Raw genomic sequence first — 18,614 nt, 5'->3', positions numbered from 1 at the left:
TCCCTCCTCAGAGCCAGCCTGAGGATCACACGGAGTGGAAAAAAGCGTCTCATCAGTTAACACCACCACTGCGATGACCACATAGCACATAATGAAGCTACAAAAAAAAGGAGAAAAGTAACCATGACCAAATCGGCTTCCAAGAGGGTCCACGACAACTGACTGTTGTGCTGAGCGATCTAGACCTCTGTGTGATATGGAAAACTTATTGGCCAGAAGAGGAGAATTCGACTAGAGAAAGATTGAGCCTTAGTAGAATAGTCAGCAAAGCTCTCTACAGAGACGAACACAAACTCCAGAAGCAGGGACATTCTTAAAAAGTGCTGTTGTGAACTCTGCGTGAGTCACATTCAGAAGCGCTGGCTGAGCTCACATCAGTTTCCCCTTCTGCGGGGCTAGCTTATCTCCTCTCGTCAGGCTCACGGGCTGGGCCCATGTGACTCCAAACCGAGGATAAGAGAAGCCTGGAGTGCGGCCAAGCCCGGCCAGAGCCCCCCAGAGGTCCGAGTGAGCGCTGACGTGCAGGCAGCTGGGGAGACTTAACAGACGCACCTACAAGCGCCTCGTGCTGAAATTCTGTCCTCGGGCAAAGCTGTTACAGTCCTGACACTTGATCCTAGAGATTCCGGCCACAGGTAGGTGTCTGTATATGTTCTTCATAAAGCAGGTAAGCAAAATGTGGAAGCGTGTACGAGAAAAGGCAGAAAAGGAGAAGAAGTAGACGGATGGCTGAAGCGACTGCTGCGGCTGAAATTCCAGAAACCCCGTGGCTAGAGCTAACAGGCCGCCAAGGTGCTGAGCTCTAGTTTACTCGAAAGCTTCTTTATTTAGAAAGTGAGCCATGACCACGTATTTTGTTTTGCTTCATTCAGGTTCGTTTATAATCTTGGAAAACCAAGCCACCCAAAGCTTACCCTCTTTCTGAACACACGGAGAACACTCTCTGCCATGAACCTGAAAGCTTAATCTGGGAGCCAGCGGACCAAACCACGCTGGTAAGAAAGAAGCGGCACCAACCGTCTCCACGTAGGGGTCCCCCATGAGGAGACCCTTCCTCATATAGACCTTCAGTGCCTGGCCTCTCATTCTCTATCACAGTTGCCAGGCAACACCCCAGTTTTGGTTAAACCTGTACGACGGAGATCAGCACTGGGAGAAAACAAACGTGAACAAGATGAATAAAAGGACTCTATTTTTTGTACTTATTTATTCATTCATTTGGCCACATTGCATCTCGTCGCAGCAGGCAGGATCTTTCGCTGCCACGCGTGACTTCTCTAGGTGTGGTGCCTGGGCTCAGTGGTTGCAGTGAGTGGGTTCTCTGCAGTGACTCATGGGCTCCGGAGGGCACGAACTCCACAGCTCTATGGCATGTGAGATCTTAGTCACCCACCAGGGATCGAACTGGCGTCCCCTGCATTGCAAGGCGGATTCTTAACCACTGGGCCACCAGAGAAGTCCCCCAAAAGCCTCATTTTAAGTGAATGAATGTGCCTTCATGTGGAGCCATAGTCTGCCTGCCAACTCCACTGCACCCCCCGACATAGTCGCTCTTTCACTGAATTGGATAACCAACTCAATGACTTCGTCAAATACATTGCTTCTCAGACTCAAACACCTCATTCTTTTCTTAAACTCTCGGGAGAAGACATTGTATTCCTCTTGACTGTGAAATGAAAGCAATCACAAGAGAATGTCTTCGCATACTTTCACAACCTCAGCATCCAACCAGGCTTCCTTGGGCTTCCCTTGTGGCTCGGATGGGAAAGAACCTGCCTCCAATGCAGGGGACCTGGGTTCAATCCCTGGGTTGGGAAGATCCCATGGAGGAGGGCATGGCAGCCCACTCCAGTATCTTGCCTGGAGAATTCCATGGACAGAGGAGCCTGGCGGGCTACAGTCCATAGGGTTGCAAAGAGTCAGACACGACTGAGCGACTAAACCCAGCACAGCCCATTGACTTTCTTCCCATTAATGTGAATATCATTCCCGTTCGTGTGGTGAAAAACATTCCTCCGTTTAAGGCCAAGATCCACACCTGGGCTCCTGGCCCCACCACATTGCCGCCCCCTGCCCCCCTTATTCAAGCACATTCAAATGCCCGACCACCCACAAGGGCTGCTTGTTAGGTGAAATGGAGATTCCTAGTGGAGGACAGTAACCCAAATAACTTTGGGTCCCCAAGACAACCTAAGGGGAAACAGTGGCATGATACACACATGAAATCCTGTTCTTGTCCATTCCTATGTCAACTTCATCTGTGGTCCCAACTAGCAATTATAACTCTACAAAGTCATAGAAATCTCTAAGATTCCTAAATCTCTAAGAATTTCTCAGATTCTAAATTGCTAAGATTCAGCAGATCTGAGGAAATGTGTAGTGGACCAAAAGCTCTGCTTCCTCTTTCACAAAATTGTTTACAGTAAATGAATACTTTGTTGTTGTTGCTCAGTCGCTAAGTAATGCCTGACTCATTGTGACCCCATGGACTGCAGCCTGCCAGACTTCCCTGTCCTTCACTATCTCCCTGAGCGTGCTCAAACTCATGTCCATAGAGTTGGTAATGCCATCCAGCCATCCCATCCTCTGTCGTCCCCTTCTCCTCCTGCCTTCAATCTTTCCCAGCATCAGAGTCTTTTCCAATGAGTCAGCTCTTCGCATTAGGTGGCCAAAGTATTGGAGCTTCAGCTTCAGCATCAGTCCTTCCAATGAATATTCAGGGTGGATTTCTTTTAGGATTGACTGGTTTGATTTCCTTGCTATCCAAGAGACTCTCAAGAGTCTTCTCCAGCATCACAGTTTGAATGCATCAGTTCTTCAGCACTCAGCCTTTTTTATGGTTCAACTCTTACATCTGTACATGACTATTGGAAAAACCATAGCTTTGACTGTACAGACCTTTGTTGGCAAAGTGATGTCTCTGCTTTTTAATATGCTGTCTAGGTTTGTCATAGCTTTCCTTCCAAGGAGCAAGCATCTTTTAATTTCATGGATCAGGAAGATCCCCTGCAGGGGAGCATGGCAACCCACTCCAGCATTCTTGCCTGGAGAATCCCATGGACAGAGGAGCCTGACGGGCTACAGTCCATGGGGTCGCAGAGAGTTGGACATGACTGAAGCGACTTAGCGCAGCACAGCACATGTTTTGAAAACTCACAGCAAAATAGTTGTTGAAGTTTTGTTTGTTTTTAGTTCTGCATAGGATACACTGATATTCTAATCTGAGGACTCACATCTTCAATTCCACAAAAATATCATACCTGTGCTTATTTATTCCCTGTATGTTCCCTGTTATAAAATGCCTCCTGAGTACTGTACAGTCCTGTGAAGCTTCTCGATTCATGCAGAGCCATGCGGTCCAGCTTTATAACCTGTGGCAGACAGGGTCAAGGTCATGGGTATGGACGCACCTCTTTGGACTCTTGTATTTCTGAGGTAGCATTCACAGTGTTGACTCTAAGTTTTCTCATTTTTGCCCGGTAATGATGTGCCTCCATTTCTTTCTGTTTCTTCTGATTATTCTTCCTTATTTTCTTCTGTTTTTTCTTCTCTTTTAAAGTTTGGTTATACATCTGAACTTCCATGTTTTATTCTCTATTTCGATGTGTTTCTGGCTGGAAGTCGGGCCTTTCCTCATCACAGTAGGCCATACTGACAGTGACTGACTCAGGTTTTAGTAAGGAAAATAGCACCCCTGCCCCAAATAAAAATAAATCAGAATAAGGATGTCAAGAAAGAGGAATAGAAAGAACACTCAAGAAGCAATGATAAGAAGTGAAACCAGTAAAATACATGCAACTAATTATTGATACTGTAGTTGTGAATCTTAACGTAACTGTAAGAAGTGAAGTGAAAGTCACTCAGGCGTGTCCGACTCTTTGTGACCCCATGGACTATACAGTCCGTGGAGTTCTCCAGTGGGTAGCTGTTCCCGTCTGCAGGGAATCTTCCCAGCTCAGGGATCGAACCCAGGTCTCCCGCATTGCAAGGGGATTCTTTACCAGCTGACCCACCAGGGAGTCGATAGGATCTAAAACAACAAAATTAATAAAAATCCAAAATATATTTCAGGCGATTTAAAGGAAACTTAGATTTTTTGTGTGTGTGGGTCATTGATCTTTCATTGATACAAAACTTTTAACAGTGTTTACAAACTTCTACCCCATCCCCTTTCCCTGAAACATTTAGAACATCTGCATTTCTATGTTTTTGCCAGTTTTTAGTGTAAAAGACACATACTATTTCACTGTTGACTATTTTCAAAACCAGAGCTAATTACCAAGGAGAGAAATGTCTATACAAAATATCATGACTTTAAATGTTTGTTTTAAAATTATACCTCTTTTCTCCAGAACATATCTCAGATTCATGAATATGAACATCTGTGCCTTGGGAGCTATGTCAAATATTTGAGATTTCCCAATTCACAGACTTTGCTCTCTTGTTTTGTGGTTTACTTTGGCGGGTCAAGAAAAGTTTGTCACTCTTTACAAAGATAGACGATATAACAGGAATTGAATATATTTCAGTTTTTCCCCTAGCTGTCATGTATAAAAATTGACCTGAATCTTTTCCTAATTTTTTTTCCCATCTTTAGCAATCCACTTACTTTTGTTTTGCTCAGATGCCTTATGAAATCCTGTATCCATGATGCAAGGAGCAGGAGAAAGGAATTCGTTCATAATTCTTCCTTAGTCCAACTTAGATGTTTCTCCAAGGCAGACTATGGATTGCTTAGCAATCCAATTGTTTTTTAGGGAAAAAGAAAAAACAAAACAACTCAGCTCCCGCGTGTTCTGTAGTGCGTGTCAGTCAGATATGTCAATGACAACTGTGTTTAGGCATTAGTAGTGAAAAGAAAAAAAAATAAAACGGCTAAAGATTTCTCATACAAGTTTAACCATTTTGTGTGGTTAGTTGCTCGTTCACTGCCTTTTATCCCATCTTGGTCTCATCACAGTAGCAGAGCTAATTTTGTTTTCCTTGCTTACTGTCTCCCCTGATCCCTGGAGTCGAAAGGCCAAGCGAACAAACACAGGGCTTTAATTCCTAACCAACCACTGACAGTCATTTCCCTGCAGGATAATTGGCTTGGGGAAGAAAAGGCAGAAAACAAAACAAGCTCATCACATGCAGCTTGGTCTGGCCCCGCCCCTTCTCAGAAACCAGCTTGGGCAAGAGCTGCTGGGAGCATGCCTTCATTGAAGGAACATAGGAAGAAGTGGCCATAAAGACATTTAAATTGTTGCCTCAGGCAAAAAGAACTGTGCTTTGACCCTGTTTCCAGGGCATTTTTTCTCTCATTATCCTGACAGTAAGTAGAGCTCCGTTTTGTTGTGTTGTGACAAATATTCGGGTGGACGCTGCGAAAATCAATCTATTTTCCAGATGTTTCCAAATACTTGTGTGTTCTGTACTGAAGACCTAACAACAAAACGTTTGTTTTTTCCCAGCCAACTTTCATTGTGTAGATAAAATAATAGAACATAGGAAAACAGTAGAATTTGCTTCTGTACCAGCTAAGGGAGACTCATCTGAGTATTTCGATATGAAAACTGAAAGATATTTTATTTGCAAACATTTGGGCAAAATTACTTTGTGTGATTTCTTTCCTCTTTCTCTCTGTTTCTTTTTTCTCTTTCTCTCTCTCTTTCTTTTTTCCACTTACTTTATAGTTGTTTTTTCGTCAGTTATTCAAGGACTTGTGAATTCTGAAAATTGAGGTAAATTGTTTTATGCTTCCTGTTTATCAGAATCAAGCTTCAAGTCATTTGAGTCTGGATAATTGTTCCATGGCATAACTCTTTGGATGAAAGTTGCTCGATTCAATCAGGAAGGTAAATATCAAAAGAAAGTACTTCCTTGGGATTGCTTCTAATAGACTTAATTATTTAGATGAATTTACGTTATCAGAATTTTTGTTAATTAGCTATGGAATTTCTTTTTAAAAGAACAAAAATTATAATTCAGATGAGATACTATTCAACTGTTCTATTCATATAATTGAATTTCTTTTATAGAATGTCAAAATGGGAAGCATCTTACAGGTTCAGAATTTAATTCTGTGTTTTCCATTGTAATACTCAATGTTATGGTAAAATTGTGTAAATGGTCCTCTCTACTTCCTTACCAGTACTCATCTCCCAAACAGCATATATTTGATGTAAAATTTTATAATCATGATTATTGAACTAATATTTTAAATCCTTTTTTGCATTTCCTAAAGGCAGGAAATATTTTCCCTCAAAATGTGACCAAGGCTTTTTTCTTATTACATTTATTTTTCTAGCTTATACTCCACCATATCTACTTTCTCTTTATTTAATGAACAGGCTAAATGCATATGAAACAGAAAAGTGTATACCAGCAAACTCAAGCACTTCTGTGCAAGAATCTACTGAAGAAATGGAGGATGAAAAGAGAGACCTTGCTGGTATGTTTGACCGTTTGATCCTTTTCACAGTTAGCAGTATTCTTTTATTTCATTGCCTCATGGTTCTCTTATATTTTAAGTAGCAGACTGCATTTATTTTGTTTTTTTGAGGAGCTGTAAGGATGTATTTTGTTTTATTGAATGAAAGATTCTTTCAATTCTATAGTGCTTTACAATTGTCTAAAGGTTCACACACACAGTTTCACATAACCCTATTTGTTGTTGTTCAGTTGCTAAGTTGTGTCTGACTCTGTGCGACCCCTGGACTGTAGCATGGGTTCCCTGTCCTTCACCACTTCCTGGAGTTTGCTCAGACTCTTGTCCGTCGAGTTGGTGACGCTGTCCAACCGTCTCATCCTCTGTTGCCCCTTCTCCTTTTGCCCTCTATCATTCCCAGCACCAGAGTCTTTTCCAATGAGTTGGCTCCTATAATAACCCTTTTTTTCTCTCACCCCTATATTGCCCCTACCCCTTCCCTCTCCCGACTGGAAACCACCAGCTTGTTCTCTGTATCTGTGAAAACTGCATTTATTGACTTTGAATTTCTCTCCAGTTATCGGAATTGAGAGACTCACAGTAGTCTCTGAAAAACAACCCAGAACTGCAAAGACAATGTTTTCCTCATTTTTTTTTTAAAAAGGAAAGTAACTAAAATCTAATTATGTGGTAATTAGATTATAAGCAATTATTGAGCTTCCTAGGTGGTTCAGTAATAAAGAATCTGCCTGCCAATGCAGGAGACCTGGGTTCAATCCCTGGGTCGGGAAGATCCCCTGGAGAAGGAAGTGACAGCCCACTCCAGTATTCTTGCCTGGGAAATTCCATGGACAGCGGAGCCTGGTGGGCTACAGTCCATAGAGTCGCAAAGAGTCAGAAACGACTGAGCGATGAGCACATAGCAACTATCAAAGCTGCTATCATGGGCAATAAATTTAGAGTCAAGAAATACTAACCACAGCATCTGCAAAAATAGAGGAATTTTAATTGGGGGCATTTATTTTCAAGGCCATAAATTTTCTACACAGAGATTATTTCCAAGAATTATGACCAAGTGACCCCACTGATTGTCAGCGTGCATTAAAGCCCCGTATCTCAATAGCTCAACGCAGCAAAGGTTTGTTTGTCACTCTTTGCAGTCTAAGGTTGGCAGGGAAAGGGACGCAGGTTGGGTCGGCGGAGGGACACAGACACGCAGGGCCCCAGGCTCCTTCATCGACCGACTCCGCCACTGATCGCGCGAGACTTTGGAGATTGTCCCTGGACCCTCAGGACGCGGAAGGACTGAGACAGGCAGAAGGAAGCTTGCGCGGGGCTCCATTAACCAGGCCTGGGCCCACATTCCAGTGCCAGAACTCAAGCGTTTGGTCCCACTGACTTTGCAGAGGCGGGGAAGGCCATCTAGCAACGTGCCAAACAGGAGGAGATGATGGATGCCGATGAGCCACTAGACAATCTCTACCACTCTGCCCCTTCTCATGGATATGGCGGGAGTGGTAATGGTTTAGTTGCTAAGTCAAGTCTGACTCTTTGCGACCCCCACGGGACTGTAGCCCACCAGGCTCCTCTGTCCGCGCGATTTCCCAGGCAGGAGTACTGGAGTGGGTTGCCGCTTGCTTCTCCAGGGGATCTTCCCAACCCAGGGATCAGACCCGTATCTCCTTGGCCTGGCAGGTGGATTCTTTACCACTGAGCCACAGGGATGCCCGTGAATATGACAGCTGACAGACTGTTGCTCTTTGCCCTCCTGAACTCCTTCTGGGGGGCCCTGTGTCTTATAGACTCTGGGACCACCTGCCTGTGCATATAAGGAGTGTTGGCCTGTTCGCTATCCTGGTGGGCTCTGGAATGGCTTCTGCAGTAGTTCATGATTTAATGCAGGACTTTAGTTCCAGCGTTAGAGAATGACCTGTGTGTCAGCTGTCGTGGTGTAGATCTTTGGTTGCGTCCCATTGCTCTGAAGAGTGACGGCAACGAGAAGCCAACTACGTGGTGAAATTGGAATTTGTCTTCAATTGTTCTGGTCTGTTGACTGAGCTCCTTAAGGGATTACAATCTAAATTTGTTCTCTCTCTTTTTTAATATAGGAATGGGGATTCCCGATACTTTTAGCACTTTATATGTGCATATTTTCACATTTAAATGAAAATGTCCATTTTCCTGGAATGCCTCCCCAGAACCTGGGAAGGGTAGATAAATATAATAGGTCTTTTATGGATGTTGTGTACACACCAGTCTCCAACTTGACCCAGCAGATAATGAATAAGACGGCATTTGCTCCTGTAATGAAAGGTAGGTGTGCTAATGGCCAAAAAGTATTACTGATTTGATTATTTTATTTTTTAATGGAAGTACAGTTGATTTACAATGTTGTGCCAATCTCTGCTGTACAGCACAGTGACTCTGTTGTACACACATAATCATACCTTTTTTCTATTCTTTTCCATTATGGTTTATCACAGGATTTTGAATATAGCAGTATGGTAGGACCTTGTTGTGTATCCATCCTATATATAAAAGTTTGCGTCTGTCAATCCCAAACTCCCAGTCTGTCTCTGCTCCATCCCCTTCCTCCTTAGCAGCCACAGGTCTGCTCTCTATGTCTGTGAGTCAGTTTCTACTTCACAGAAGGTTCATTTGTATCCTTTTTTATATTCCACATATAAGCAATATCACATGGTGTGTGTCTTTCTCTTTCTGACTCACTTAGTAGGAGCATCTCTGCATCCACATTGCTGCAAATGGCATTCATTCTTTTTATGGCTGATCCACATTCCATTGTATATATGTACCACATCTTATGTTTTTGATAAAATGTATGCATTTTTAATTTGAAGCTACAGTTAACTATGATGCTAATTATCTAGATAGCAAGATAGCAGAACTTTGGCAGTTCTTTCTCTCACTTAGCCTGAACTATCAGCCTTTTAAACCCTTCTGGTTTGATGAGGATCTACTTCGGGGAGGCCTACATTTCTATGGGAATTTAAATAAAGGAATAGCTTTATAATTTCAGATTTGCAGAATACTGCCTAGGAGAAATATGTTATTGGTGAGTGTGGGTGTTTTTAACATGGAAATATAATGATTAATATTTATAATTTAGGAAAAAACATATAAATAAAAGAAATTAGATATGGTTATTATAACATTAATTTCAGAACTGGGAAAATTAAGGGTGAATAATCTAAGGATATTCTGTCTGCATATGGTGTAATTTGTAAACATCTTTAAAGTCCTTCATTCTAGATTTTTGCTGTTTGGCTACACCATGCAGCTTGCGGGATCTTAGTTCCCAGCCAGGGATCAAGCCCATGCCCCTGAGTGGAAGCATGGAGCCCTCACCACTGGACTGCCAGGGACGTCCCTAAGGGCTTTCGTTCTAAATGAGGCCTCTGTGTAACTGATAGAACCAAAATGTGCTTTTCACTCATGGGCAGGCTGGGTGCAGTCTGGTTATCTACTCTTAAATTCTGGATTTGAACAGGTAAAATTGCTTGCTGTTAAAGTCACTTTGTGTTCTTGGTCACTGTATAAGACAAAGACTATATGAAGTTCGTTTGCTTAGTAAAGCTAAAATCTGGAGTCCTTTGACCACATAATAACTGCTACAGTTACCTCTATTTTTGTACCCCGATTCTCTAATACATACTTATTTCTTGGCATAATCATTTTATATACTTAAAATTTGCCCTAATGCCTGTCATTATTAAAGGAAAACTGTTAAGTCTCATGCATATCTCCTGATTTTAGAATCTAAAATGACAACAAAAAATTCCTTTTTTTTTTGTTTTGCCTTTTGGATAAATTTAATTTAAAGGTAGAATGATTTTAGTTGATTCCAATGGAAAATAGGTGATGGCAAAGTTGAATATCACATTCTGTTTTGGTGAAACTCTAACAATCCTCTGTGTCTTTTTTTTTTTACCATATAATTCACAGGAAGAAGAATTATTGGGGCACCAGATGAGAAATCCATGGATGAAATAATGCTAGACACTTTCTCATACAGTGTGGGAGTCATCTTTAATGACCCTTTCTCTTATAAGTTAAAATTTTATCAGAGATATTACGTTCCCATTTTGAAGGAGGATTTTTTCGCAGGTGACTTTCCATATAAAGTGTGACTGTTGCATTTTTCATGTTTTTGACACAAGGAGTAGGGTGGGATAGGCGGCAGAGGTACCCGCGCTAGCACCAGGTTCAAGAGACGACAGACCCTGCTGACCTTGTTCCAAGCTCAGTCGTCTCTTCCCCCTTGAGGACAGCTCTCAAAAACCCAGTGAGTCATCCAGCAGATAAGCAGTGAATTCCCAAGGGCATGTTGGAAAGCATGCAGAGGTGATTGAGACTGAGGTCCCAGCCTCAGGTGAGTGTCCAGGGTTAGCAGGACAGGCCGCCGGTGAGCAGTTAATGACCAGAGCAAGGAGAGGTGCTCGGGGCAGTTAGACCAGGGGCTCCCGAGAAATCCTGTGATGAGAGAAGCTCTGCCTGGAGAAGTGATGGTTCAGTGAACCCCGGACGGGGTGGCGTGTGTGGGGAGCCAAGGACTTCACCTTCCAGAGAGTAAAGGGGGTTGTGGATGGGGGTGCTGGGGTGGGAAAGAGCATGTGGTATTCGACATGGCAGAGGAGCCGTCCTGTGTAAGTGGACAGAGCGCACAAAAGGGGACGTGGTGGGAGAAGGAGGCTGGCACTGCTTGAGGGCTGAGGCGGTGGAGAGGCATCAAGGTGCTTTGAGCAGGGCAGACGCGGTTAGGTTTCCAGGCCTGAGGGAGCGCTAGCCCCTCAGGGAGAATGAGTGAAATGTACTAGTTCTGCTTCACAATGAGATGTTCATTTGTCACTGCTTGTTTTATTTCTCCCCACTTACATGTTTCCTATCACTCAATGTTACAAAAGAGAGAGCAAAGCGTAGGATTTGATGGACAGGATGGGCCTGCAAGGGTCAGCCTTCTGGGGGGTGACTGTTGCAAGCAGTGAATAAACAGAGGAATTCTGATTTAAACTCCATGTGTTCCCTAGACCAGAGTGATGTCCTCTTTCTGGAGGCCAGGAAAGGCCTGTGTGACGAGTTTACCTTTGTAGAGAGACCAGAAGGACAGGGAGGCGTGAGCCCTGGACCCTCCTGTAGGGAGAGCGTTTGGGCACGAAGCCAGCTCTGGTGCTGCAGTGCCTTGGGCGTCTTGAGACAACGAGGTGCCCAGGATGGGCCAAGCAGAGTGTTCGCTTCCGTCTTCTTTTCATTTTCTGAGACATCCTGTGCATGCCACGGTTTCCATGAGTAAAGTCGCCTTATTTAGAACTTTCATTTGCTCCTTTTTCCTGTGGTTAGAAGTCCTGCCTGTTGAACTTTGGGGTATACGTGTCTCTTTCAATTCTGGTTTCCTCGGTGTGTATGCCCAGCAGTGGGATTGCTGGGTCATATGGCAGTTCTATTTCCAGTTTTTTAAGGAATCTCCACACTGTTCTCCATAGTGGCTGTACTAGTTTGCATTCCCACTCAGGAGGGGGAACACATGTACACCCATGGCCGATCATATGAAGGTATGGCAAAAAACCACTACAATATTGTAAAGTAATTAGCTTCCAATTAAACTAAATAAATTAAAAAAAAAAAAACAAAACCAAAAACAAAAAAAAGCCCTGCCTGATGAAGGCTCCTCTAGAGCAGTTTCTCTTGGATTCTTGTATCTTATTTTCCAATCACCTTACTCCCGTACTGTTGGTCCTGCTGTTTCCTTTTATTTATTTTTTTGAGCCGAAAGCTCATTGCTCCCCCTCCTCATTTCGCTCAGTCATGCCCGACTTTTGCGACCCCATGGACTGTAGCCCACCAGGCTCCTCCATCCATGGGATTCTTCAGGCAAGAACACCGGACTGGGTTGCCATTTCCTTAGCTCATTGCTAGAGTACAGATATTAATGACTTTTCCTTCCATAATGTTGGTTCTGCTTCCTTTGTGTGTGATTATAGCTTACTGCCAGCGTACAAATATTGATGACTTTTCCTGTGCACTGGAGAGATACTGGAAAGGAGGATTTGTGCCTTTACAAGCTGCCATTAATGCTGCTATTATACAAGTAAGAAAAGTCCTAATAATTGAAGTGAGCTAATTCCAGAGGCATCAAGGTTTGATAAAAGATGGTGTCTACTCAGGTCTTCATGTGTTTATATAATGAACTGGGTATCCAAATGGTAAAACTGACATTTAGGTGAAGGAGTACATTTTTTTTAAACTTTAAATTTTCAAGTAGTTTTAGAAACACAATATACAGGGAGGCACCCCCCTGTTCTTCATCTAGTTTCTCCTGAAAGTAACATCTTGCATAACCACAGAACAGTATTTAAAACAGGAAATGTACTGGGGCCCAAGCTCCATAGCTTATTCAGATCTCAGCAGTGTCTATACTTTAATGATTGTGTTCATTTGCATTCTTCTTTAGATGACAACAAATCACTATGTGATGGAGGAGTTGATGTCAGTTACTGCTGTAAATATGAAGACGCTACCCTTTATCTTTAAGGAGAACCTTCAAAATGAGATGTTCATCTTTTACTGCTTGCTTTACTTCTCTCCACTTATATACTTCCTATCACTCAATGTTACAAGAGAGAGAAAAAAGTATAAGGATTTCATGAACTTGATGGGTCTGCAAGATTCAGCCTTCTGGTGAGTGACTAATTCAAGTAGTGCAAGTGAATAAACAGAGAAATTCCGAAGCAGTGGAAGAGTATTACTGTTTTAGAACACTGGAACTTAAACTCGATGCAATGCCTACTTTGTTGTTGTTGGGACTTTTTTATTTAGTTCTTATTAAATTTTGCTATGCAAGATAGTGATTATACTTTTCTGGGCCGTTTTTTTGTGCCAGCATATATTAAACCAACAGAATGATAGAGGTACCGTTAAGATCACAGCAAATAAAAAAGAATTACCCAGTGTCAAAAGGAAGATGTGTACCAGACCAGGTGGTCTAATTTTTTAAAAATTTTTATTGGAGTGTAGTTGATTTACAGTATTGTGTTAGTCTCTGCAGGACCACACGGTGCATCAGACTATACATGTCCACATATCCACTCTTTTTTAGATTCTTTTCCATTACAGAGTCTTGGGTAGAGTTTCCTGTGCTATACAGAAGGTCCTTATTAGTGGTCTATTTTATATATAGTGTGTATATGTCAATCCCAGTCTCTCAATTTATCTCTTCCCCCCATCTGTCTTCCCCTCTGGTAACCGCAGGTTTCCTGCGTCTGTGACTCTTGCTGTTTTGTAAATAAGTTATTTTGTACCATTTATTTTTAGAGTCCACATATAAGCGATATCACACGATCTTTGTCTTTTCCCTCTCTGGCTTACTTCACTCAGTACAATGATATCCAGGTCCGTCCTGGCATGTTTTCCTCCCTTTTGTGTAACTGAGTATTCGTCATGTATGTGTGCCACACGTTCCTTATCCGCTCCTCTGCTGATGGACACTTAGGTCGCTTCCGTTTCCTGGGTCCTGCGGCTTTAGGCAGCTTCCGTTTCCTGGGTCCTGTGGCCTTAGGTCGCTTCCGTTTCCTGGGTCCTGTGGCTTTAGGCAGCTTCCGTTTCCTGGGTCCTGTGGCTTTAGGCAGCTTCCGTTTCCTGGGTCCTGTGGCGTTAGGTCGCTTCCGTTTCCTGGGTCCTGTGGCTTTAGGCAGCTTCCGTTTCCTGGGTCCTGTGGATTTAGGTCGCTTCCGTTGCCTGGGTCTTGTGGGTAGCGCTGCAGTGAACGCGGGGGTGCGTGCATCATCTTCCGTTTTCTCCGGAGGTGCACCCAGGGCCGTGTGGTATTTCTGTTTGTAGTTGTTTAAAAGGAATCTCCACACTGCCCTCCGTGGTGGCGGCACCGACTGACATTCCTATGAGAAGAGTAGAAGGGGCCCTTTTCTCCACACCCTCTCCAACATTTATTGTGTGTGGATGCTTTGAGGGTGGCTGTTCTGACCAGTGGCAGGTGATACCTCGTTATAGTTTTAATTTGCCTTCCTCTAATAACGAGCGATGCTGAGTGTCTTTTCCAGTGCCCTCCCACCTGGCCCACCCAGGATTATCCTTTAGTTTCTCCCCACTTCCTTCTATGAAGAAAGTACAGGCTTATAATAGCTAGTTTCTGTTCAGAGACTAAGTACCAAGCACATATTTTTTTTGAGCAACTAAATGCCGTATATTGGATTTGAGATTGCCTGGAAGGGTGCCCAGTACAGACGCTGGCAGGTAGGAAGCACTTGATAAGAGCACTTGCTTCTTACATTGATATATCTCGCCCCATTTCACAAATGATTTAATGTGATTTTAAAATTTATATTTCAACATGATTATCATATATGTATGTATGTCTCTATTTGTGTATATATTATAATAGCAAATAATAATTGAGTAGAAACAAAGGTTTAGCAAAATAATGAGTAAGATTAACAGATGAATACGCAGATCATACAATCTGCGTGTTAAAAAGCAGAGACATCCCTTTGCTGACAAAGGTCCATATAGTCAAAGCTATGGATTCTCCTGTGGTCATGTATGGATGTGAGAGTTGGACTGTGAAGAAGGCTGAGCGCCGAAGAATTGATGCTTTTGAACTGTGGTGTTGGAGAAGACTCTTGAGAGTCCCTTGGACTGCAAGGAGATCCAACCAGTCCATTCTGAAGATCAGCCTTTGGATTTCTTTGGAGGGAATGATGCTGAAGCTGAAACTCCAGTACTTTGGCCACCTCATGCGAAGAGTTGACTCATTGGAAAAGACTCTGATGCTGGGAGGGATTGGGGGCAGGAGGAGAAGGGGACGACAGAGGATGAGATGGCTGGATGGCATCACGGACTCGATGGACATGAGTCTGAGTGAACTCCGGGAGTTGGTGATGGACAGGGAGTCCTGGCATGCTGCGATTCATGGGGTCACAAAGAGTCGGACACGACTGAGCGACTGATCTGATCTGATCTGATGGATTCTTCAGAATTCATGTACAGATGTGAGAGTTGGACTGTAAAGAAGGCTGAGCACCCAAGAACTGATACTTTTGAGCTGGTGCTGGAGAAGACTCGTGAAACTCCCTTGGACAGCAAGGAGATCCAACCTGTCTATCCTAAAGGAAATCAGTCCTGAATAGTCATTGGAAGGACTGGTGCTGAAGCTGAAGCTCCAATACTTTGGCCAACTGATGAGACATGAGTTTGAGCAACCTCTGGGAAACGGTGAAGGACACGGAAGCCTGGAGTGCTGCATGGGGTCATGAAGAACTAGATACAACTTAACGAGTGAATATAATATCTAAACCTCTAAGAGGCCAAGACTCTTAGAAAATTCTGTGATACCATCAGTTACAAAATTCATACTGTCTAGGAAAAGAAAAAAAAAGAAAAATAATCTGTTTGCTTTACCCTAAAAGAAATTTAGCATTTTTCAGTGTTGAGTCCTGGGAAATATTTCTCTGTATACTCCCCATAGCAACAAAATGCTATTTATGGGTATAGTACTTATCTGGAATGGATGAAGGACTACTTATTGAACAGCTCTTTACAAGAAACTTACTTGCTGAAATAAAATTAACATCTAGGAAATTTAAAGTTTCCTATAAAGTATATTTTATTAACAGTAAGAGTTTTAATTTTAATATAACTGAATTATGAAATAACAAAAGGGGAAAGTGGGTCTTGAAATTTAAAAAAGGAAAGTAATGTTTGTTCAGTGAAACCTTGGGAAGCAGAAAGGAGTAAGTGGTGTTTGTCAGGAGGAAAGAGAGAGAGGGGAACTCTGTACAAATGGCAGTGTCTCTGCAGCTGTTTTAGGACAGGGAGGCACAAGCCAACTCTAGGTTAAAGCCAAGAAGGTGCTGGTTGTTTAGATATGGCTTCATTCTCAGGGTAAATGCTTCTTAGTATGCATGTAACCTAAAATTTAGCAAAATGGATATATGTTCTTAAAACTAACAAGGAAAAGAAAAATCTGAAATGTTCTTATTAAGAACACAATGTCTCATGGTAATAAGTTTTACAACATTCCCACTTTTTTTTTAACTAAGGCAAAAAATGTGAAATGCAGTCAATACTTACTCTAATGATGTCTGAAATTGCTTTGTTTTATCATGAAGTTTTTCATAGATAATTAACATCCCCCCCAACTCCACCCACAACTCCCTGCTATAGATTCCTTTTCTAGAAAGGTTTAACTTCCTTAATCCATAGTCCTCACACCCTATGGCTTTTCAGTTCCTACCTAGAGCAGTTCCCTTCTGTACTCAGGAAGTGAATTCTGTAGAATGTGGCATGCCTCACCAAAAATGCTGATTGTCTAGCACAGTCCAGATCCTTGTAATGACATAAAAGTTTAAAAACAAGTCAAATAAGCAGTAATTAAACATGCTCTGATACACAGAGTGCCTGATGAACTATGGACAGGGGTTCGTGACACTGTACAGGAGACAGGAATCAAGACCATTCCCAAGAAAAAGAAATACAAAAAAACCAAAATGGCTGTCTGGGGAGGCCTTACAAATAGCTGTGAAAAGAGACGTGAAAAGCAAAGGAGAGAAGGAAAGATATACCCATTTGAATGCAGAGTTCCAAAAAATAGCAAGGAGAGATAAGAAAGCCTTCTTCAGCAATCAACACAAAGAAATAGAGAAAAACAATAGAATGGGAAAAACTATAGATCTCTTCAAGAAAATTAGAGATACCAAGGGAACATTTCGTGCAAAGATGGACTCGATAAAGGACCGAAATGGTATGGACCTAACAGAAGCAGAAGCTATTAAGAAGAGGTGGCAGGAATACCCAGAAGAACTGTACAAAAAAGATCTTCACAACCCAGATAATCACGATGGTGTGATCACTCACACTCACCTAGAGCCAGACATCCTGGAATGTGAAGTCAAGTGGGCCTTAGGAAGCATCACTACAAACAAAGCTAGTGGAGGTGATGGAATTCCAGTTGAACTATTTCAAATCCTAAAAGATGATGCTGTGAAAGTGCTGCACTCAATATGGCAGCAAATTTGGAAAACTCAGCAGTGGCCACAGGACTGGAAAAGGTCAGTTTTCGTTACAATCCCAAAGAAAGGCAGTGCCAAAGAATGCTCAAACTACTGCACAATTGCACTCATCTCACACGCTAGTAAAGTAATGCTCAAAATTCTCCAAGCCAGGCTTCAGCAATACATGAGCTGTGAACTTACAGATGTTCAAGCTGGTTTTAGAAAAGGCAGAGGAACAAGAGATCAAATTGCCAACATCCGCTGGATCATCAAAAAAGCAAGAGAGTTCCAGAAAAACATCTATTTCTGCTTTATTGACTATGCCAAAGCCTTTGACTGTGTGGATCACAATAAACTGTGGAAAATTCTGAAAGAGATGGGAATACCAGACCACCTGACCTGCCTCTTGAGAAACCTATATGCCGGTTAGGAAGCAACAGGTAGAACTGGACATGGAACAACAAACTGGTTCCAAATAGGAAAAGGAGTATGCCAAGGCTGTATATTGTCACCCTGCTTATTTAACTTATATGCAGAGTACATGATGAGAAATGCTGGCCTGGAAGAAGCACAAGCTGGAATCAAGATTGCTGGGAGAAATATTAAGAACCTCAGCTATGCAGATGACACCACCCTTATGGTAGCAAGTGAAGAGGAACTAAAGAGCCTCTTGATTAAAGTGAAAGAGGAGAGTGAAAAGTTTGGCTTAAAGCTCAACATTCAGAAAACGAAGATCATGGCATCTGGTCCCATCACTTCATGGGAAATGAATGGGGAAACAGTGGAAACAGTGTCAGACTGTTTTTTTGGGCTCCAAAATCACTTCAGATGGTGATTGCAGCCATGAAATTAAAAGATGCTTACCCCTTGGAAGGAAAGTTATGACCAACCTAGACAGCATATTGAAAAGCAGAGACATTACTTTGTCAACAAAGGTCCATCTAGTCAAGGCTATGGTTTTTCCAGTGGTCATGTATGGATGTGAGAGTTGGACTGTGAAGAAAGCTGAGCACCGAAGAATTGATGCTTTTGAACTGTGGTGTTGGAGAAGACTCCTGAGAATCCTTTGGAGTTCAAGGAGATCCAACCAGTCCATCCTAAAGGAGATCAGTCCTGGGTGTTCATTGGAAGGACTGATGCTGAAGCTGAAACTCCAAACACTTTGATCACCTGATGCGAATAACTGA

The 18,614-nt window shown here is 42.5% G+C and overlaps 1 protein-coding gene across 9 annotated transcripts in view; it reads left to right on the top strand.

The window, feature by feature from the left end:
* ABCA6 (ATP binding cassette subfamily A member 6) overlaps positions 1-18,614 on the top strand; it is a 67,157-nt gene continuing 48,543 nt past the window's right edge. For 2 of the 9 annotated variants that reach the window (XM_025279369.3, XM_025279368.3), the window contains exons 1-9: positions 2-635; positions 873-995; positions 5,082-5,314; positions 5,754-5,837; positions 6,333-6,433; positions 8,518-8,722; positions 10,373-10,534; positions 12,406-12,512; positions 12,876-13,102. In XM_025279369.3, the coding sequence (XP_025135154.3) occupies positions 6,338-6,433; positions 8,518-8,722; positions 10,373-10,534; positions 12,406-12,512; positions 12,876-13,102 (797 nt within the window). In that variant the 5' untranslated portion in view covers positions 2-635; positions 873-995; positions 5,082-5,314; positions 5,754-5,837; positions 6,333-6,337. Of the gene's footprint in view, positions 636-872; positions 996-5,081; positions 5,315-5,753; positions 5,838-6,289; positions 6,434-8,517; positions 8,723-10,372; positions 10,535-10,556; positions 10,800-12,405; positions 12,513-12,875; positions 13,103-18,614 lie in introns of those variants that run through there. The other 7 variants (XM_025279373.3, XR_003107627.3, XM_025279371.3 and 4 more) reach the window with 6 other exon arrangements.

Source organism: Bubalus bubalis, chromosome 3 (assembly GCF_019923935.1).
Source record: "Bubalus bubalis isolate 160015118507 breed Murrah chromosome 3, NDDB_SH_1, whole genome shotgun sequence".
NCBI classification, from domain to species: Eukaryota; Metazoa; Chordata; class Mammalia; order Artiodactyla; family Bovidae; genus Bubalus; species Bubalus bubalis.
Note: the sequence above shows the minus strand (reverse complement) of the source record. Positions and strands in the feature narration are given on the sequence as shown.